At 49.6% G+C, this 21,669-nt stretch overlaps 1 protein-coding gene across 2 annotated transcripts; it reads left to right on the top strand.

Moving 5' to 3' along the window:
• Positions 1-21,595, top strand: LOC129135380 (testis-specific protein TEX28). Of its 2 annotated transcripts, XM_054677043.2 has the most exons (5): positions 15-116; positions 2,397-2,486; positions 3,810-4,537; positions 20,334-20,469; positions 21,089-21,595. In XM_054677043.2, the coding sequence occupies exons 2-5, from the start codon at positions 2,466-2,468 to the stop codon at positions 21,443-21,445; spliced, it is 1,242 nt and encodes a 413-aa protein (XP_054533018.1). In that variant the 5' UTR covers positions 15-116; positions 2,397-2,465; the 3' UTR covers positions 21,446-21,595. The 2 variants fall into 2 exon arrangements, with proteins under 2 accessions (XP_054533019.1, XP_054533018.1); XM_054677044.1 differs by lacking the exon at positions 2,397-2,486 and having other exon boundaries at positions 1-116.
• The last annotated feature ends 74 nt before the right edge of the window (positions 21,596-21,669 follow it).

The raw sequence follows: 21,669 nt of genomic DNA, 5'->3' as shown, positions 1-21,669 counted from the left end.
TTTTTCTCTCTGACAGTTATTCTCTCAGTGTATCGAAGATATCAGTCAACTATCTTCTGGATTGCATTGATGCTATTGAGAAGGCAGCCTGCAGTCTAAAAGTCATGGTTTTAAAGGTAATCAGCTTTTTTTCCTCTGGCTGCTTTTAACATCTTGTGTCGGCCGCGGGCGGTGGCTCATGCTTGTAATCCCAGCACTTTGGGAGGCCGAGGTGGGCGGATCATTTGAGGTCAGGAGTTCCAGACCAGCCTGGCCAACATGGTGAAACACTGTCTCTACTAAAAATACAAAAATTAGCTGGGCATGGTGGCGGGCGCCTGTAATACCAGCTACTTGGGAGGCTGACGCAGGAGAATCGCTTGAACCCGGGAGGCAGAGGTTGCAGTGAGCCGAGATCACGCCACTATACTCCAGCCTGGGCGACAAGAGCGAAACACTGTTTCAAAAAAAAAGAAAAAAAATCTCCTGTCTAGGTGTGGACCTATTTCTGTCTTCCCTGCTTAGGATTTATTGGGCTTCTTGAATTTGTGAATTTGTGTCTTTCTTCAGTTCTGGAAAGTTCTTAGGGAGTTATCTCTTAAAATGTTGCTGCTGTGGCCGGTCGTAGTGGCTCATGCCTGTAATCCCAGCACTTTGGGAGGCCGAGGTGGGTGGGTCACCTGATGTTGAGAGTTCGAGAACAGTCTCGCCAACATGATGAAACCCCATCTCTACTAAAAATACAAAAGAATTAGCTAGCTGTGATGGCACGCGCCTGTAGTCCCAGCTACTCGGGAGGCTGAGGCACGAGAAGTGCTTGAACCCGGGCAGCAGAGGTCGGCCGTGAGCCGAGATTGTGCCACGGCACTCTGCCTAGGCAACAGTGTGACTCCATTTCAATTTAAAAAAAAAAGAAAAATATGTATATATTGCTGCTGCTTCATTCTGTCTGTCTTCTCTCTCTGGTGTGACAATTGGATTTTTGTTAGACCTACTCATGCTACCTTCCATGTCTTCTATTTTTCAAGTTTTCTATTTTTTTGTGCCTCTGTGCTGCATTCTGGATACTTTTTTTTCTTTCTTTCTTTTCTCTTTCTCTCTCTGTCTCTCTCCCTCTCTCTCTTTCTTTCTTTCTTGGGATGGAGTTTTGCTCTTGTTGCCCAGGTTGGAGTGCAGTGGCGTGATCTCGGCTCACTGCAACCTCTGCCTCCTGGGTTCAAGCCATTCTCCTGCCTCAGCCTCCCAAGTAGCTGGGATTACAGGTGCCCGCCACCATGCCCAGTTAATTTTTTGTATTTTTTAGTAGAGACAGGGTTTCACCATGTTGGTCAGGTTAGCCTCAAACTCCTGACGTCAGGTGATCCACCCGCCTTGGCCTCCCAAAATGCTGGGATTACAGGCGTGTGAGCCACCGCGCCCGGCCTGGATACTTTCTTTAGCTCCTCTGTACAATTTACCAACAGTCTCTCCAGCCATATCAAATCTGCCATTAAATCCATCAATTGAACATATTATTATTTATTATTTATTTATTTTTTGAGACGGAGTCTCACTCTACCACCCAGGCTGGAGTGCAGTGGCGCGATCTCAGCTCACTGCAACTTCTGCCCCCCGGGTTCAAGCGGTTCTCCTGCCTCAGCCTCCCGAGTAGCTGGGACTACAGGCGTGTGCCACCACGCCTGGCTAATTTTGTATTTCTAGTAGAGATGGGGTTTCTCTGTGTTGGTCAGGCTGGTCTTGAACTCCCGACCTCAGGTGATCCGCCCGCCTCGGCCTCCCAAAGTGCTGGAATTACAGGTGTGAGCCACTGTGCCAGGCATTTTTTTTTTTTGTATTTTGTATAGACGGGGTTTCACCATGTTGGCGAGACTGGTCTTGACCTCCTGACCTCAAGTGATCCGCCCGCCTCGGCCTCCCAAAGTGCTGGGATTACAGGCATGAGCCACCACACCTGGCCTATATTGAACATTTAAATAGTTTGAAAACTGTGAAATCTGGCATATGTATATAAAGGTGCAGAAAACACTGATGTATGTTTTAAGAAGTAACGATAAGGTGAACACACATTTAACCACTACTCAGGCCAGGCACCCCAGCCTCCACAGTCACCCCAGTCGTAATCTCCTTCTCCCGCTCTAGTGGGAACCACCATCCTGGGGTTTCTGTTGCCAACATCCATGCTGCTCTTTAGCTTTCCTGCCTGTGTAGTCATCCCTACACAATATTGTTTAGTTTTGCCTGCTCTTGGAATTTATGTAAACGGAACCATATATAGTATGGATTTTCTGTCTGGTTTCTTTTGTTCAACATTATGCTTGTGAAATGCATTCATGTTTTTCAAGGCTGTAGTTCATTCTCATTGCTGTACAGTAGTATGTTGTTGCATATATTACAGTTTACTTACACTTTCTGGGCAGGTGGTTTGTTGCTAGTTGTTGGATATTGAGAACATCAGTGTACTTGCCTCCTGGGAATATCGCCTATGAATGCAGTTGCTGGATCATTTGGTAGGTATATCTTCAACTTTGTGATACTGTCAAGTGGTTTTCTAAGGTGGCTGTAGTACAAATTTGCTTCCCGCCAGTAATGATTGAGAGTTCCTGTTGCGCTATATCCTTGCCAACTCTTATTGTTGTTAGTCTGTCTGAGTTTGACCAATCTACTGGGTACATAGTGGTATCACTTTGCATTTTAAAAATTGAGGTATAGGCCAGACGCAGTGGCTCACACCTGTAATCCCAGCACTCTTTGGGAGGCCGAGGCGGGAGGATCACTTGAGGTCAGGAGTTGGAAACCAGCCTGGTCAACATGGTGAAACCCTGTCTCTACTAATAATACACGAATTAGCTGGGTGTGGTGATGCACACCTGTAATCCCAGCTACTCGGGAGGCTGAGCCATGAGAATTGCTTAAACCCGGGAGGCGAAGGTTGTAGTGAGCCGAGATTGCACCACTGCACTCCAGCCTGGGTGACAGAGTGAGACTCCGTCTCAAAAAACAAAAAAGTGGAAACAGAACAGAGGCTGCACCTGAGCTGCCCCCCACCTCCCTCTCCTAGCTCCTTGCTCTGGTGGGCTGGGTTCCAGCTATGCTGCTCTTGCCATCTTTATTTTAGAGGTAAGAAAACTGAGCCTCAGAGCAGTTTATTAACTTGCTCAAGGTCTCAGAGTGGTAGAGCCAGGATTTGAACTGGGCTCTTCGTCAAAGGCAATGTTAACCCCCTCACCATGTGAGAGACTCATTCTTTTGTGTTACAATAGAATTTTCTGCCGTAGACTGTCAGCTGTATGAGATCAAGGAATGTATCTGGCTTCTGTACCACGTGGTAGGCACTCAGAGGAAGTATGTGTTGAATGAATGATTGGATGAATGAATGAACCTGTTAGGAGGCAAATCTCTCTGCCTAACCCTTCCTGTCTCCCTGGGAGTAGCAATACAGCAAGCTGTAAGAGTTAACGGAAATAAGCTTATTCCATACTTTACAAGAACAGTTCTTTATAAATGAGACCCACAATTGGTAATTTTTGGAAGAGAAAATAGGAGTGCAGTGCAAAAACAGGCAGATGTAGAAGGGAGTCTGGCCACCTGTGGGTCTTAGTGAGGCACACATGTAGAGCAAGGAGTCAGACGCTGAAAAGGAGGGGAGAGGGGCCCTGAAGATGAGCATCACCTCCTCAGTCTGCGTCGGGCCCATCTTGAATGCACAAATCTTGCGTGTGTAAGTATCCATGCATATGTGGAAGTGTTTTATGGAGTCATAACGTGTCCAATTCTCCCACACTTTGCAGCTCACAGAGCACCGTATTGTGATTTCTTGTTTCCCAATGTAGGCGGAACACACCAGGAGCCCCAGCGCAACCCTCCCCTCCAATGTGCCTTCATGCCGGTCCCTGTCATCCAGCGAAGACGGCCCCAGTGGCCCTTCCAGCCTCGCAGATGGGGGCCTAGCCCACAACTTACAGGATAGTGTCAGGCACCGCATCCTCTACCTCTCAGAGCAGCTGAGAGTGGAGAAGGCCAGTCGGGATGGCAACACTGTGAGCTACCTCAAGCTGGTATCCAAAGCAGACCGGCACCAGGTGCCGCACATCCAGCAGGCCTTTGAGAAGGTGAACCAGCGCGCCTCTGCCACCATCGCCCAGATCGAGCACAGGCTCCACCAGTGTCACCAGCAGCTCCAGGAGCTGGAGGAAGGCTGCAGGCCCGAGGGCTTACTGCTGATGGCAGAAAGCGACCCAGCCAACTGCGAGCCACCCAGCGAGAAGGCCCTGCTTTCAGAGCCCCCCGAGCCAGGTGGGGAAGACGGGCCGGTCAACCTGCCTCATGCCAGCAGACCCTTCATCTTGGAGAGTCGCTTCCAGAGCTTACAGCAGGGGACGTGCTTAGAGACAGAGGATGTGGCCCAGCAACAAAACCTGCTGTTGCAGAAGGTAAAGGCAGAGCTGGAAGAAGCCAAGAGGTTCCACATCAGCCTCCAGGAGTCCTATCACAGCCTAAAGGAGAGGTCTCTGACTGACCTGCAGCTGTTGCTGGAGTCCCTTCAGGAGGAGAAGTGTAGGTGAGGCCTTGGCTTTGGGGACTGGAAGCAGAGGAGGAACCGCTCCCAGGAGCCACCTATGGGAGGGTGAAAGGGAGCCAGGACAGGAGCCTGGAGAGCCAGGGTGAGGGGCCAGTTGGAAGAGCAGGTCCATGCTTCTTTTAGCGACTGGGCCCTGCAGTGGGGCGAGCCAGCCCTCTCCCTGCAGTCCCACACCTGCCTTGACCCTTGCTGGCGAAAATGCTCCAGCTTGGCAGCCCCTGCCAGGTGGTTGCAGCGGCACAGCGGCTGGCCCTGACCCTGTGGTGGCAGGGGACAACATGGGGGTGGCAAGAGTCTGGTAGACACCTGGCACTAGTTAGGGAGGTGGCGTCCTTTGGTCCCAGTCGGCTGGGAAGGTGGGAGTCAGGACCGGAGTCGCCTCGCCAGCTCTGGTCTCTTCACATGTGCTCCTAGCTGAGCTGGGGCACAGGCCGGGTCTCAGATACTTATTTCAAAAATGACTGCCTTCTGGTGAATGCTTTCTCCGCACTGTGCAGTAGCTCGATTTTCTTTTTCTTTTTTTCCTTTTGAGATGGAGTCTCACTCTGTCGCCAGACTGGAGTGCAGTGGCACGATCTCGGCCCACTGCAACCTCCACCTCCCGGGTTCAAGCGATTCTCCTGCCTCAGCCTCCCGAGTAGCTGGGACTACAGGCGTGCACCAGCACATCCGGCTATTTTTTGTATTTTTAGTACAGGCGGGGTTTCACCATGTTGACCAGGATGGTCTCAATCTATTGACCTCGTGATCCGCCTGCCTCAGCCTCCCAGAGTGCCGGGATTACTGGTGTGAGCCACCTCACCCTGCCCTAGCTCGATTTTCTTTCCCTCTAAGATAAGGCTAGGGCCTACCAATTGGAGAAAAAAAAAAAAAAAAAAGGCAAACCCAATCTCTCAACGGATTCTCTCCATTCCTATTGGGACCGTTCTCTGGGTTTCCATGGGCCCTCAGGGGGTGCCACATTCTGTCCCCCTCGCTGCAGTCTGTGGCTAATTAACGCCAGTCCCTCCAGCGTCCTGGCTAGGGAGGCAGTGATTCCCTTAGGTGAGCCAAGATTCTCAGCATTTGCATGAAAAGAAGAACTCCGCAGTCCTTTTAGTGCCTGATGCAGGGGAAGAGGCGTGTGGGAATCATCCTCTTTAGTTTCCCCAGGGAAATCTTGCCAGCGTTTACATGGCCTAAGAATCTGTTAAAGGACAATCAAAGAATATTACAGGGCAACCACTATCAATGAGATGACTAGTCAGAGTCACAGGCGTCTCTTGGAGATTATTTTCATAGGACATGGCAACCAAATCTAAAATGTTGGGAGCATCAAAGACCCTTTTGTGAAAATCACACTTACCCGGTCAGCTTTCTATTAAGCAACAGCAGAACTTGGTGGCAGTTACAAACTTCCCCGTATGTTTCCAAGCCACAGGGGCCAATGAGAATGCTGTGCTCAGGTAAACTCTTAACCCCTCTCAAATCCGAGTCTTTCGCCCCCTCTTGATACAGGGGTGACTACCGGGGAGCAGGGCAATACCTCTGTCTCTCCCCCTCTCAGACTTTTGCTGCAAATTCTAGAAGCCTGCACTTCTGACCCGGTACCCCCCATTGGACTGTGACATGGGATTTCTGGTTGTTTGCTGCAGCAGCGAGCCTACCCTTACTAATGTTCATCGTGAGCAGAAAAGCAGGTCTACAGGACCCAAATTTACTAGGAGGAGAAAGGGCTGATGATGATTTTTCACTGTTGTCACGGGCTCGTAACTGAGCTGGGGCACCAGGTTAAGCAGCCTTGTTCTTTGGCCCTCAGACGCCTACTTTATGGTTGGGGAAGCAGAGTCTCACAGAGGCACAAGCAGGCTACGTGGCTGCTAAGTGCGGACCTGAGAGCATTTCACCACACCCTGGCTGTGTGGCTAAGTTAGATGCAGGGGACACAGGAGTTCATGGCATTTTAAAAACATATACTTCCGTAAAATCTTCTTCAAAACTTTTACATGATCTGGACACAGAAGTGTTTCAACCAGCCAGGCTCCCTGTGACTGTTGCGTCCCCTCTGGTGCATCACAAACTGAGCATCCATACTGCAAGTCCTGTGCTGTTTATCACAGTTAAATCCGTTTGCTTTCAGGAGGGCTGTTGTGGTTTTTATCATTATGGTTTCTTTTTAATTTGGTCTCGGCATGTCTCTACTGAGAGTGGCCATAGCCGAGATACCCAGTTTCTAGGAGATCCCTGACCCGTGGGAAAGTTAGGTTCGGATGTGTGTGTCGGGGGAGCCACAATGAGGAGGCAGACGAAAATGCATGAAACAGCAGAAATGGGCTGGGCGTGGGGGCTCACGCCTGTAATCCTAGCACTTTGGGAGGTTGAGGTGGGCAGACTGCTTGAGCTCAGGAGTTTGAGACCAGCCTGGGCAACATAGTGAGACCTGGTATCTACAAAAACATCAAAAAATTAGCTGGGCGTGATGGCGCGTGCCTGTAGTCACAGCTACTCAGGAGGCTGAGCGGGAGCGGGGATCCCTTGAGCCCGGGAGGTTGAGGCTGCAGTGAGTCATGATTGCACCACTGCACTCCATTCTGGGTGACAGAGCAAGACCCTGTGTCAAAAAAAAAAAAAAGGAAAAAAGAAATGTATGACTCAGATCGAAGAGATGTTAGGTGTGCTGATGGGAGGCAGAGGGGAAGTCTGGAGGCAGCAGGGAGCTGATTGAGCTCATCAGCTGTGCAACAGCAAAGCCCAGAACGGAAGGGCGGGGAAGCTTCCGGGGCTGTGCCTGTATTAAGGTCACAGGGTGTGAAGTGATCCCACAGGCTTTCCTGCGGGGGTTGTGGATTGGCTGGTTTAAAGAAAACATGCACAAGGAGGAAACTGATTTACATGACTCTGGTGTTGAGCATTAGGTCTTATCGTGGTCAGCAGCCGTGGGATGTGTTGGGTTTTGGGTCAGTGAGGCGAGGACCACGTGGGCTATATCGCAAAGAATCGCATGACAGGGAGGGAGGGGTGTTATCTAGGGCAAAGGTGACAGGGTACAACTGCTAAAGTTGGATGCTGAGGCAGCAACTGTATTAAACGCATTTATGACAAGGGCTTACTTAAAAAAATTGATGTAGAATTCACATAATTTCACGTAATGTGAAATTAACCATTTGGAAGCATGTAATTCAGTGCATTAAGTACATCTGCAGTGTGGTTCAAGCATCACCTCTGTCCGGTTGTCTAACATTCTCATCACCCCAGAAGGAGACCTCCAGACTCACTACACGGTCACTCCTAGCCTCGGCTCCAGGCGTTCCCTAATCTGCTTTCTGTCTCCGTGGGTTTGCCTCTTCTGGACTTTTCATATAAATGGGACCATACAATATGTGGGCTTTTGTGTCTAGCTTCTTTCACTGTTTTCAAGGTTCACTAATGTTGTAGCACGTATCAGTACTTCATTCTCTTGACGGCTGACTAATATTCCAGTGCATGGGTAGACCACATTTTGTTTATCTGTCCATCAGTGGATGGAGATTTGAGTTGTTTCCACCTTTTGGCTATTGTGAGAAGCCCTGCGCTGAACACTCAGATACATGCCAGTTGTTTGAACACCAGTTTTCAATTCTTTGGGGTCTATAATCAGGAGTAGAATTGCTGGACCCTGTGGTGACTCCAGGTGTAACGTTTAGGGGAGTCTTCCCACAGCAGCCGCGCCGCTCCATCTTCCCACCAGCAATGCAGAAGGCTTCCAGTTGCCTCACATCCTTGCCAACATTTGTTGTTATCCTTTTTTTTTTTTTTTTTTCCAACAGATGTAACTGTGAAGTGGTATCTCATTATGAGGGCTGGCTTTCTTTTTTATTTTTCCTGAGTCTTTGGATAGGCAAAAGTTCTTTCTTTCTTTCTTTCTTTCTTCTTTTTCTTTTTCTCTCTTTCTTTCCATCTCTCTCTCTCTTTCTTTCTTTTTCTTTCTCTCTTTCTCTTTCTTCCTTTCTCTCTGTCTCTCTCTCTCTCTCTCTTTCTTTCTTTCTTTTTCTTCAGGGTCTCTGTTGCCCAGGCTGCATGCAGTCATAGTTCACTACAGCCTTGAACTCCTGGGCTCAAGCGATCTTCCTGCCTCAGCCTCCCGAGTAGCTGGGAGTACAAAGCATGTGCCACCATGCCTGGCTAACTTTTTTTAAATGATTATTATTTGTAGAGATGGGATCTTGCTATGTTGCCCAGGCTGGTCTTGAACACCTGGCCACGGCCTCCCCAAGTACTGGGGTTACACATGTGAGCCACTGTGCCTGGACAGTTCTTACTTTTTAATGCATTTTTTAATTGATTGTGGTAAAAAAAAAAACCCACAATATATTCTTTTTGATTCTGCGAAGTGCAGGGTCTCTATCACAGCAACAATTAGACTCAGGAGGCTTGGGGCTGGCCCTGGGGTCTCCTCCTTCATGAGGTCTGGGTTTGTGGGTCCTTGCAGAGGACGTTCCTGGGTCCTGGAAGGACTGTGACTGCTTCCGCTGGAGTTGCTTGAGGCCCCTGGTAACTCTCCTCTCTGTGTGCTGAGGAGAAGCACGGGCGTCGCGAACTTGATGATTCTGGATGGAAGGGTCTTTGCCAAGCTTCCCTTTCTTTCTTGTGGAAATAGGAGGAGCTTCAGATCTCCGAGAAGATGCACAGGGAGCGGCCTACCTCCTCAGCACAAGCCAGTCTCCTGGGGGACCAGAAGGCCCCGGTCCCTCAGTTTCTCCGTGGGTCAGGAGGAAAGAAGGCTTGAGAAACTCAGAAAACGTTCGTTGGTAGAAGAGATGGCACCCAAGGAAGGCATGGGGAGCCTTCAAGTAAAAGTCTCGACTGGCCAGGTCTCATCTGGGCACCTTGCATGGAGAGTTGCAGGAGGCCCCCTCTAGCCTCCTAATGAGCCAGGGGGCTCTGGGAGGGTCTTGGGGGTCCTTCCCCATCTCTTACAGGATGCGCAGCTGACTTCTGCTTGATGGTGAAAGGCAGTCAGGTTTCAGTCTTGGCCCCGTAGACAGGGCATGGACAAGTCCTGGAGTTGGGGGTGTGGTGCCAGCAAAACCATCTTTACTCTCTGGGGTCCATAGCCAGTCCCAGCCTGCCCAGCCCCACCCTCCTCCTTCACCTTTGTAGCCCGAGTGGTCAATGCCTGGGGTAGATGGGTTGCTGGGACATCTTTGTTCTTTGTTGGATGAGTAAAATGGTCCTGGGAGAAAACCCGACTGTGAGGAGCACATTGCTTCTTTTTTTTGTCTTTTTTATGAGATGGAGTCTCACTCTGTCCCCCAGGCTGGAGTGCAGTGGCACGATCTCGGCCCACTGCAACCTCCGCCTCCCCGGTTCAAGCGATTCTCCTGCCTCAGCCTCCCGAGTAGCTGGGATTACAGGCACACGCCAGCATGCCTGGCTACTTTTTGTATTTTTCAGTAGAGATGGGGTTTCGCCATGTTGACCAGGGGTCTCGAACTCCTGACCTGAAGTGATCCACCCGCCTCGGCCTCCCAAAGTGCTGGAGTTACAGGTGTGAGCCACCACACCTGGCTGGAGGACATTGCTTCTTGCCCCATTTCTAGTTCCCTAGACCTGCCTTGGCATCAACTCATTGAAGGCTCCACTTGGTGACAAGGAACCGGCTTATTTGGAAACAGGGTCGTTGCGGACGTGATGAGTTAGGTCTGGATGAGGTCATTCTGCAGAGGGGTGGGCCCTAATGCAGTGTGACCTGTGTCCTGACAGAAAGGGGAGACGGAGACACGGACACACCCAGAGGGAGAGCGCCGTGTGGAGACAGAGGCTGAGGCCGACCTGCCGTGGCAGAAGCCAAGGAAGCCCGCAGATGGGCAGCAGAGCAGAAGCTGGGACAGAGGCCCCGAGCGGAGGCGCCTTCTCGGTCCTCGGCAGGAGCCCGCCCAGCCTGGGCCTTCCTCTCGGACTGCTGGACCCCCAGCCAGGAGAGAGGCCATCTCTGCTGGGAAAGCCACTCAAAGTTTGTAACGCTTTGTGATGGCAGCCACAGGAAACTCCCACACTCAGCTTGTCCTTTAGGCTCTGCTCTGATGTCCTCTCCTCAAAGGGACTTCCCAGGCTACCACGTTCAAATGGCCTCTTCTTTTATTCTTTTGGAAGCGGGGTTTTTTGAAGTAAAGTTTTTTTTTTTTTTTTTAGATGGAGTTTTGCTCTTGTTGCCCAGACTGGAGTGCAATGGCGCAATCTCGGCTCACTGCAACCTCCGCCTCCTGAGTTCAAGCGATTCTCCTGCGTCAGCCTCCCGAGTAGCTGGGATTACAGGCATGCACCACCACGCCTGGCTAATTTTGTATTTTTAGTAGAGATGGGGTTTCTCCATGTTGGTCAGGCTGGTCTCGAACTCCTGTCCTCAGGCGATCCACCTGCCTCGGCCTCCCAAAGTGCTGGGATTACAGGAGTGAGCCACCGCGCCTGGCCTTTTTGAGTTAAATTTTATGCAGTGAAATTGCATTTAAGTTTAGGCATACAGTTTAACGAGTTTTGACAAAGGTTTACACCTGGGCAGCTAAAATCCCAATAAAGAGCTTTGCCACCACCCCAGAAAGTACCCTCATACCCTCTTCCAGTGAATGCCCGTCTCCCATAATTGGCCACTGTTCCGGTTTCTGTCACTGTAGCTTCATCTCCTTTTGAACTTCATGTAAGTGGAATCGCACGGCACGCAGTGCTTTGCGTCTGGCGGCTTTCGCTCCGTGGAATTGTTTTGAGATCCACCCAAGCTGTGTGAAGTGAGTAGCTCGTGGCTTCGTATTGCTTGGCAGCCTTCCATTGCATGGAGACGCCGCAGGTTGCTTATGCCCTGGTCCGCTGCCAGTTGGGGCGACTGAATAAAGCTGCTATGAACGTTCTCGCACAAGTCTTTCTGTGAACATATGCTTTCATATATGGAATTGCTAGATAACAGGGAAGTGTTATGTGTCTTAGTCCCACTTTCTGTTGCTGTAACAGAGTACCGCAGGCTGGCTGGTTTATAAAGAAAGGAAGTTCAATGTCAAGGCGCTGGCAGCTGGTGAGGACCTTTGTACTGCATCATCCTATGGCAGAAGGCAGAAGGGCAAGAGGGCGTGAGAGAGCGAGCGGGGGCCAAACTTTCATGATAACAATATTAATATTAATCGCCTCTTACCGGTCCCACCCTTTAACACCATCACATGGCCATTAAATTTCAACATGAGTTTTGGGGGGGACATGTACACCATAGCAGTATGCTTAACTTTTTAAGAAAGAGGAAGGCCGGGCGCGGTGGCTCACCCCTGTAATCCCAGCACTTTGGGAGGCTGAGGCAGGTGGATCACCTGAGGTCGGGAGTTCGAGACCAGCCTGAACAACATGGAGTAAACCCTGTCTCTACTAAAAATACAAAATTAGCCCGGCGTGGTGGCACATGCCTGTAATCCCAGCTACTCGGGAGGCTGACGCAGGAGAATCGCTTGAACTCAGGAGGCGGAGGTTGCGGTGAGCCGAGATCGTGCCATTGCACTCCAGCCTGGGCAACGAGTGAAACTCCATCTCAAAAAAAAAAAAAGAGGAACTGTTTTCCGACATGGCTATACCATTTTACAGTCCCGCTAGGAGTGTATAAGAGTTCCAGTTGCCAACGTTTGGCAAGATCAGTCTTTTAAATGTCAGCCTCTTAAGTTCAGCCACAACTTGGTGAAATTAGACTCCAAAATTTCATCACCCTAGCCCACGTTCTCTCGACCTTGGCACTGTCGACATTTTGGACCAAATGATTCTCTGTTGTGCGGGGCTGTCCTGTACATTCTAGGATGATGAGCAGCATCCCTGGTCTCCACTTACTTGATGCCAGTGGTGCCGTGAATTAATTTCCTGATGCTGCCGTGACAAATTGCCCCCAACTTCATGGCTTAAAATAATAGAAAGTTATTCTCTCGCAGTCCTGGAGGCTAGAAGGCCGAAATCCGTTTCACTGGGCTGAAATCAGGCGAGGAGGACACACTCTCATTGGAGGCTCTAGGGGACAAACTGATCTTTGCCTCTTCCAGTTTCTGGTGGCTGCCAAATTCCTTAATTTTGTGGCCACATCGTTCCTGTCCTGAAGGCCAGCATCTTCAAACCTGTGTTCTGTCTTCACATGACATTCTCGTCTGTGCGTGTCTAATGTCCTTTTGCCTCTCTCTCATACATGTGATTGCATTTAGGGCCACCAGGATAATCTAGGATGATCTTTGCATCTCAATACCCTTAAACTCACCACTTCTGGAAAGCCCCCTTTTTTGGTCATAGAAGGTAACAATCACAGTTTCCAAGGATTATGACACAGATATCTTTCGCGGAGGGGCTTTTTTTTTTTTTCTTTTTTAGACAGAGTCTCGCTCTGTCACCCAGGCTGGAGTGCAGTGGCACGATCTTGGCTCACTGCAACCTCCGCCTCCTGGGTTCAAGCAATTCTCCTGCCTCAGCCTCCCAAGTAGCTGGGACTACAAGCGCGTGCCACCACACCCAGCTAATTTTTTTGTGTTTTTCATAGAGACGGGGTTTCACCCTGTTGCTCAGGGTGTTCTTGAACTCCTGAGCCCAGGTAATCTGCCCACCACAGCCTCACAAAGTGCTGGGGTTACAGATGTGAGCCACCGTGCCCAGCCTAGGGGGGCAATTTTAGCCTACCGTGCCCCACCTATTTGTAACAACCAGAAATGTCTCTCCAGAGATTGCCAAATGTCCCTTGTTTGGGGCGGGGGGGGGGGGCGGCAAATTGCCCCTGGTTGAGAACCACTATCCTAGCCCATGAGACTAGTGGGTGTGTGACCCTGCCTCTGACGATTAATGATGCTGAACCCCTTTTCATGTGCTTATCAGCCAATAAGTCTTTGGCTTGTTTTCAACTTGGATTGTCTTTTTATTGTTGAGTTGTCAGAGCTCTTTATATACTCCGGACCAGTCTTTGTCACTCCCCTACTTTTTCCTTTCTCGCAGCACTCACCGCCTAAACTGCTCTCCCTTGTGTAGGTATTCATTTGTGTTGTATTGTTCTCGTCAAAATATCAGCACATTCAGGTCGGCCACTGTGTCTGAGTGACTGCCCAAAGACATGTTGGCACATGATGGCTGTTCTGTGAGTACCTGTTTCATGGATCAGTCTGGATGCTTCTTTTCCTCCCTTCCTGAAGGGACCCAGCTCGCCCTCTGGGCTGCCTCCCTCCTCCATGTATGTCAGAACTCTATCTGCTGTGTCTTGGGAACATCAGGGCAGGGTCAGGAGGGCTGATTCTGGATTTAGGCCTGGCCCAGCCTCCTCTCTGCAAGGTATTTACTGAATGACCTTGGACGAGGTGCTTCAAGTTTGCGATCCTCAGTTTCCACATCTGTAACATGGAGGTAAAAATGATCCCACTATTGTTGGAACTATTGTGAGAATTAATTAATACTTGTGTGTAAGCCCCAAGTAGATGCTGATGGAACTGAATTTACAATTCCTTTCTGCTTCCTATGTGCAAACTAAGTCCTTGAAAGATCGTAAAGAAAAATGGGGCCAGATGTGGTGGCTTATGGCTGTAATCCCAGTGCTTTGGGAGGTCGAGGCAGGAGGATTGCTTCAGCCCAGGAGTCTGAGACCAGCTTGGGTAACAAAGTGAGACCATATCTCTGCAAAAAATTTTAAAAGTATTAACCGGACTTGGTGGCACATGCCTGTAGTCCCTGCTACATGGGAGGCTGAGACAGGAGGATCGCTTGAGCCCGAGAGTTTTATGTTGCAGTGAACTATGATTGTGCCACTGTGCTCCAGCCTGGGTGATAGAGGACAGAGTGAGAACTTGTCTCAAAAAAAAAACAGAAAGAGAGAAAGAGAGAGAGAGAGGAGAGAGAGAGAGAGAGGAAAGAAAGAAAGAAAGAAAGAAAGAAAGAAAGAAAGAAAGAAAGAAAGAAAGAAAGAGGTTAATGGCTTTTTTTTTTTTTTGAGGTGGTGTCTTGCTCTGCTGCCCAGGCTGGAGGGAGTGCAGTGGCTTGATCTCAGCTCACTGCAACCTCTGCGTCCCGGATTCAAGTGATTCTCCTGTCTCAGCCTCCTGAGTAGCTGAGATTACAGGCATGCACCACCACGCCCAGCTAATTTTTGCATTTTTTAGTAGAGACGGGGTTTCATCATGTTGGCCAGGCTGGTCTCCAACTCCTAATCTCAAATGATCCACCTGCCTTGGCCTCCCAAAGTGCTGTGATTACAGGCGTGAGCCACCACTCCCGGCCAATGACTCTTGATAAATTCATCAATGGAGCACCCCAGGTTGATGAGCTCAGGGATTTGGCCAAGATCTCGACCTGACCCTGCCTTCCTCTTCTTTCCCTGAGTCAATGCCTCCTGGGTTTGTCATTCCTGCTGCCCTCTCCTCTCCACAGCATTACAGTGCCCCACTACCCCTTACTCTGGTTGTCTGTCACTTTCTAGCAGCTTCTCTAGGACCGTCTCCACATACCTGATGGTCTTGTCCATCTCTCATTCATAAATTGCTGGTAGAGTTTCAGAGATAAGAAGCTACTCAAGTCAGAAAGCAGACTGGTGGTTGCCAGGGACTGGGGTGATGGGGAATGGGGAGTGACTGCTAAATAGTATTTTTTCGAGGCGGTGATGAAAATGTTTTGGAACAATTTTTTTTTTTCTTTTTTTGAGACAGAGTCTTGCTCTGTCGCCAGGCTGGAGTGCAGTGGCGTGATCTCGGCTCACTGCAACCTCTGCCTCCCGGGTTCAAGCGATTCTCCTGCCTCAGCCTCCCGAGTAGCTGGGACTACAGGCGCGCACCACCACGCCCAGCTAATTTTTGTATTTTTAGTAGAGATGGGGTTTCACCATGTTGGCCAGGATGGTCTTGATCTCTTGACCTCGTGATCCGCCCGCCTCGGCCTCCCAAAGTGCTGGGATTACAGGCATGACTGCAGCCGGCCAATGTCTTGGAACTATTGATAGCCATGGTGGTTGCACAACACCACATGTGCTAAATGCCACTGAATTGTTCACCTTAAAATAATTCATTTTATGTTACATGAAATTTACCTCAATAAAAATTGAATAAAAAAGAAGCTGCTCAGGTGCCGAGTAGGCAAAACTTTCACTCTTGCTTTGTATTTCTGGCTGTATCCACAAGTGGGCAGTCGTGAAATTTTCTTATAGCCTCCTGTCATATTGAAAACGCCCGGAAGTGAATATGCCAGGTCTCCATGTTTTTCTTTCCCTTCTGGACACGAGGTCCTTGGGGGCATCCAGACCCTAGCTCCTCTGTCCCAAGAGTGTTCTGGTATGTTTCGCTTTCAGACAAGGCTCGGAGATAACAGGCTATGGTTCCTAGAGGCTTCAGTGTTGCTCTGTGACCTCTCAGCCCCAGGGATCCAGTCTCGGGCTGACTTTCCTCAAGGTATCTGCTTAGGGCTTTGTTGCAGGCTGGGGTCGTGTTAACTTGAAGGCACAAGAACTTCCATTTTTTCCCCGACTTCTCCTCCATGTCAGAGCATCCTGCATCTTGGGATCTCTGAGGAGGTCTGACCTAAGGTCTGATCTGCTCTCTGAACTGGTTCCTCTCATCCCTATTGCGTTGAAGCAAAGCACAGACATTATATCAGTTCATCTGTAAATATTTCAGTGTGAACCTGAAATATGGATCATTTTGTTAACATAGCCTAAATACCATACCAAAAATGTTTTAAAACAAGTCCACAATGTTAAATAGGCAGTCACTGTCACCTTATTGCCTCACACATGCCATCATTCCTTTTTATTTCTGAAGGAATTCTTTTTTTTTTTTTTTTTTTGTGAGACAGAGCCTCACCCTGTCGCCCAGGTTGGAGTGCAATGGTGAGATCTCGGCTCACTGCAACCTCTGCCTCCCAGGTTCAAGCGATTCCCCTGCCTCAGCCTCCTGAGTAGCTGGGATTACAGGCATGTGCCACCACTCCCGGCTAGTTTTTGTATTTTTAGTAGAGATGGGGTTTCACCATGTTGGCCAGGCCGGTCGTGATCCGCCTGCCTCGGCCTCCCAAAGTGCTGGGATTACAGGCGTGAGCCACCACACCCGGCCCTGAAGGATACTTTTTGCTGGACATAGAATTCTAAGTTGGCACTTAATTTTTGGAAATAATAAGCATTTTGAACAAATCATTCCCTTCTGACTTCCATGGTTTCTGTTGAAAAGGCAGCTGCCAGTCTTCTTGTTGCTCCTCGGATCACAGTTTTGTTTTCCTCAGGCTCCTTTTAAGATCTTTTGTTTTTCTTTGTTGTTTAGTGGTTTTGCTATGATGATGTTTGGTGTGATTTTCTTTCTCTCTTCTTTTTTGTGCCGCTGACTCTCCCCTTGGTGTGATTTTCTTTGCATTCATCCTGCCTGGGCTTCGCATTGCTACTTGGGTTTATGGCTTGATGTCTTTTGTCAGTTTTGGACGCTTTCAGCCATTATATTTTCAAATAGTGACTCTGCCCTAGTCTCTCATTTCTCCCCTTCTAAGGCCCCAGTTACATGTATGTTCAACCTTTCCACTGTATCCCTACATCCTCTGGGTTCCTGTGTGAGCCGTCCTGGCGACTTTCCTCCCGCTTTCACTTCTGTTTTGTTGGCTCTTCCCCCAGCTCCCCAGGGCCCCTTGCTTTGGCACATTTGCTCAGAGTGAGCTCATCCATCCTGGCCACATGCACCGATTGCACCTGGGCTATTGACCCCTCCTACAGCTGTTTCTCCGTCTCAGACTTTTCCTCCAAGTTGTGGGCCATGATTAGGCTCTAGCTCAATTTGCCAAAAGCAAATTCTCAGAAATGACCAAGAATATACTCTTTCTGGCTGGGCCCAATGGCTCACACCTGTAATCCCAGCACTTTGGGAGGCCGAGGCAGGCGGGTCACCTGAGGTCAGGAGTTGGAGACCAGCCTGGCCAACATGGTGAAACCCTGTCTCTACTAAAAATACAAAAAATTAGCCCGGCATGATGGCGCATACCTGTAGTCCCAGCTACTCAGGAGGCCGAGGCAGGAAAATCACTTGAACCCGGGAGGCGGAGGTTGCAGCAAGCCAAGATCGTGCCACTGCACTCCAGCCTGGGCAAACAGACGGAGATCCATCTCAAAAAAACAAACAAACAAACAAAAAAACCACTATTTTGAAAAAAACAATAAAGTTTAGAACACTTTGTGTTGGAGAGGGTGGTCTTAACACCTTCGGTCTGTCTTGAGGGTGTCTGGGTTGACTGGTCATCGTTTTGTGTTCATAAGAGCATTCTCCAGAGTTGTCCATTTGCTTCTGTGACTGTAGGAGGTGGAGAGAGGGGGGTCCTTGACCAAGGAAGAGAAGGGAGCGTGGCTGCCAGAGGGCCAGGAGATGGGGCCCAGAGAGAAGGGGAGACTGAGAGAATATCCTTATGAAAATATTGTTTACTGACATCTGAATAGACTCTTCAAGAATGCACTGAAGAATATCTTCATGTATCTTTACCAATACATTGATGAAGATTGACTTCATATTCCTGAGGACAGTTAAAATCTTGAATGTTCTCACAGCTAGATCATTCATGTAAATGGAAAGACAGTAATGAGGAATCTATTTTCGGGGTGACCATCCTGCCGACCCACTCCCCCTCTCTGTGAGCAGTGGCCTAGTCCATGTTGTCCACCGACTCTCTTCTTAACAGGGACTTGGGGCAGAGACAAATGGAATATTCCTTGAAATGCTGCGAGGAACCGGCTTTTGACAAATTGGCTTTCAACAAATGAGCTGTCAGCTTATTCAGTGCCCAGGGGATTTCTCCGTGTGGGTGTTGGTCAAGTCCTTGGAGTGGGACCAAATAGAAGTCGTCACTGTTTTCCCCGTCTCTGTCAGCACCACCGTTTAGACCTCCTGCACCTGAGGCCTGCCGCCACCCTCCTGGGCCTCCTGGGGCGGCAGCCCTGCCAGTCTATGGGTTCCATCACGCTCTGGTGCCTTCTCTCTTCTACGTAAGCGGTGGTGCCAGAGCCCCCTCACTGGCCCCCTGGCCTCTGTCCTTCTGGCCCGTTCTTTGTGGTGCCAAAAGGGGAACTTCATAGAAGTTTTTAAATTATGAAGTATTTCAAGCAAAGGGAAAATGTAAGGATAACATAATTAACAGCCCCAGCTTTCTGAAATCTTAACATTTGCCATAATCACTTCAAATCTTATTTTTTTAGGAAATAAAACTTTAAAATATTCTGTTGAAGCCCTCATTACCCCTTTCCAGCACCATCTCCCTTCCTTGCTATTCTGGCCTTGCTATACTGGCCTCGCCATTCTCATTTGGGTGCTTATCTTTTCCATGCATGGTTTTATACTTTTACTACTTATATAATTATATACACAACAGGTAGTGATTGTTTTCTTTTACAGATAGGGTCTCACTCTGCTGCCCAGGCTGGAGTGCAGTGGCGTGATGGCAGCTCACTGCAGCCTCGAACTCCTGGACTCAAGAGGTCCTCCTGCCTCAGCCTCCAGAGTAGCTGAGACTACAGGCGCATGCCACCACACCCAGATAATTAAAAATTTTTTTTGTAGAGACAGGGTCTCACTGTGTTGCCCAGGCTGGTCTTGAATTCCTCCTGGCCTCAAACAATCCCCTTGCCTTGGCCTCCCAAAGTGCTGGGATTGCAACTGTGAACCACTGCACCTGGCCTGCTTGTGGTTTTTTAACAGCTCTCTTGAGATATAATTTACGTATTATAAAATGCACCATTTTAACTACATTTCAATGGTTTTTAGTAAATTTACTGAGTTGCGCAACTATTGCCATGATTCACTTTTCTCTTTTTGTTTAAATAACGGCTCTATTGAGATATAATTCACATCCCATAAAATTCACCAATTTAAAGTGTACAATTCACTGGTTTTTAGTATATTCACAGAGTTGTTCAACCATCACCACTATCTAATTCCACAATATTCTCTTTTTTTTTTTTGAGACGGAGTCTCGCTCTGTCACCCAGGCTGGAGTGCAGTGGTGTGAACTCTGCTCACTGCAAGCTCCGCCTCCCAGGTTCACGCCATTCTCCTGCCTCAGCCTCCCGAGTAGCTGGGACTACAGGCGTCCGCCACCACGCCCGGCTAATTTTTTTTGTATTTTTAGTACGGACGGGGTTTCACCATGTCAGCCAGGATGGTCTCGATCTCCTGACCTCATGATCCGCCCGCCTTGGCCTCCCAAAGTGCTGGGATTACAGGCGTGAGCCACCGTGCCCGGTCCTACAATATTTTCACCAGCCCCAAAGCAACCCTGTACTCATTAGCAGCCACTGCCCATCCCCCACCCCCAGCCCCTGGCACCCACTAATCTGCTTTCTGTCTCTATGGATTTGCCTATTCTGGACATTTCGTAACTAATGGAATTGTACTGGAATCTGTGGTCTTTTGTGGCTTTTCAATCCTTATAGTCACCATGTTTCTATAGAGTAACTGCAGGCTAAACTGCAGGCTAGACTTCGTGCTCAACACTGGTCCTGGGGGATTTGCGGAACTGAAGAGCACACACAGATAGTTCACACTGTCATTTCTACAACTTCTAGTCTGTGGCTATTTTTGTAAAGCTGTTACAGAAGAGTAACTACATATAAAATATATATGAATATTGGTGTGCGTGTGGCTGGTGTGTGTTTGGGGTGTTCCCAGGCAGACCTGGAGTGGGAGGCAGGCTTTCCCTAGAGCCTGGGGAGCGGGGAGGAAGGCAGAAGCTGAACCCGAATCTAGTCTAGGTCAGGACCGCTCGCTGTTGGCATGAGCTCTGGGTGAGGTACTGAAGGAATCTCACTTTCTCTTTTGCTCCCAAGGCAAGCATTGATGGAAGAACAGGTGAATGGTCGCCTGCAGGGACAGCTGAATGAGATTTACAACCTCAAACACAATCTGGCCTGCAGCGAAGAGAGAATGGCCTATCTATCCTATGAGAGAGCCAAGGAAATATGGGTGAGAACCTCCTGGGGGAGCCTTGCAAGAAGACTGGAGGGATGAGCGAATCTATTCTGATACCCCCAAACCAAAGCAAGACACGGGTCCTCGAGCTGCCCCCTCCTGAGGGTTCAATGGCCACACACATTTGTTTCAGAGCTAGCAGCATCTGATCTTTACACTCACGCTCCGCTTCCCACCATCTGGCTTAGCTGCTTTTGCCACTCTGGTGCTGCAGTGCTCACCCGTGAGCCTCTGACTCGGGAGATCTGGGGTGGAGCTGCTTCTGCTGCGGCTGCAGGTGTAGGGAGCGCCCTCTCAGAACCCCTCCTTAGACCTGGCTTCCCTCTCCTCACTTTTCCATTCCCATAGCGCCCACCCCCGTCCCTGGGTAGCTGTGTCTTGACCAGGTCCTCAGCTTCGGGAGACAGTGGATGGGGGAGTGCAGCCGGGTCAGATGAAGCTTTCCCTGTTGCTGGAGGGCCTGCGCCCTCCCCTCTGCCCTGAATGTGCTCTAGGCTCTCTGCTTCCCTCCTCGAATACCCACTCCACAGTGCTTTCTGCTCACCCCTAAGAACTCAATAAACGACCACAACTCTGTGCTGACTTCTGGTGCGTGCATTTTCGTCTCCTGCAGGAGATCACGGAGACCTTCAAGAGTCGAATATCCAAGCTGGAGATGCTACAGCAAGTCACCCAACTGGAGGCAGTGGAGCACCTCCAAAGCCGTCCCCCGCAGATGTTGTTCAAGTTCCTGAGTCCGCGCCTCTCACTGGCAACTGTCCTCTTGGTCTTTGTCTCCACCTTGTGTGCCTGCCCCTCGTCACTGATCAGCTCACGCCTGTGCACCTGCACCATGCTGATGCTGATCGGGCTTGGGGTCCTGGCCTGGCAGAGGTGGCGCGCCATCCCTGCCACAGACTGGCAGGAATGGGTCCCCTCCAGGTGTAGACTGTACTCCAAGGACTCTGGGCCTCCAGCAGATGGACCTTAAGGGGCCAGGAGGGCCACCTGCCTTAGCTTGCTAGCTCCCTCCCTCCTCCTGGGTGCTGAGGGCATCCAGCAAGCCCCTCCACAGCTCTTGCTTGCCGATTATGTAACCACCAGCCTGGTGAAATGGATATAGACGCCCACCTGCCTCACACTTCTGTTTTGCCAAGGTCCTTTCACGCCATCGGTAGACATGAGGCTCGGGAAAACTTAAAGTCTATGAAGCGC

Source organism: Pan troglodytes, chromosome X (genome assembly GCF_028858775.2).
Source record: "Pan troglodytes isolate AG18354 chromosome X, NHGRI_mPanTro3-v2.0_pri, whole genome shotgun sequence".
NCBI classification, from domain to species: Eukaryota; Metazoa; Chordata; class Mammalia; order Primates; family Hominidae; genus Pan; species Pan troglodytes.
The sequence above is the reverse complement of the archived record's forward strand: the minus strand, read 5'-3'. Positions and strand labels throughout refer to the sequence as shown.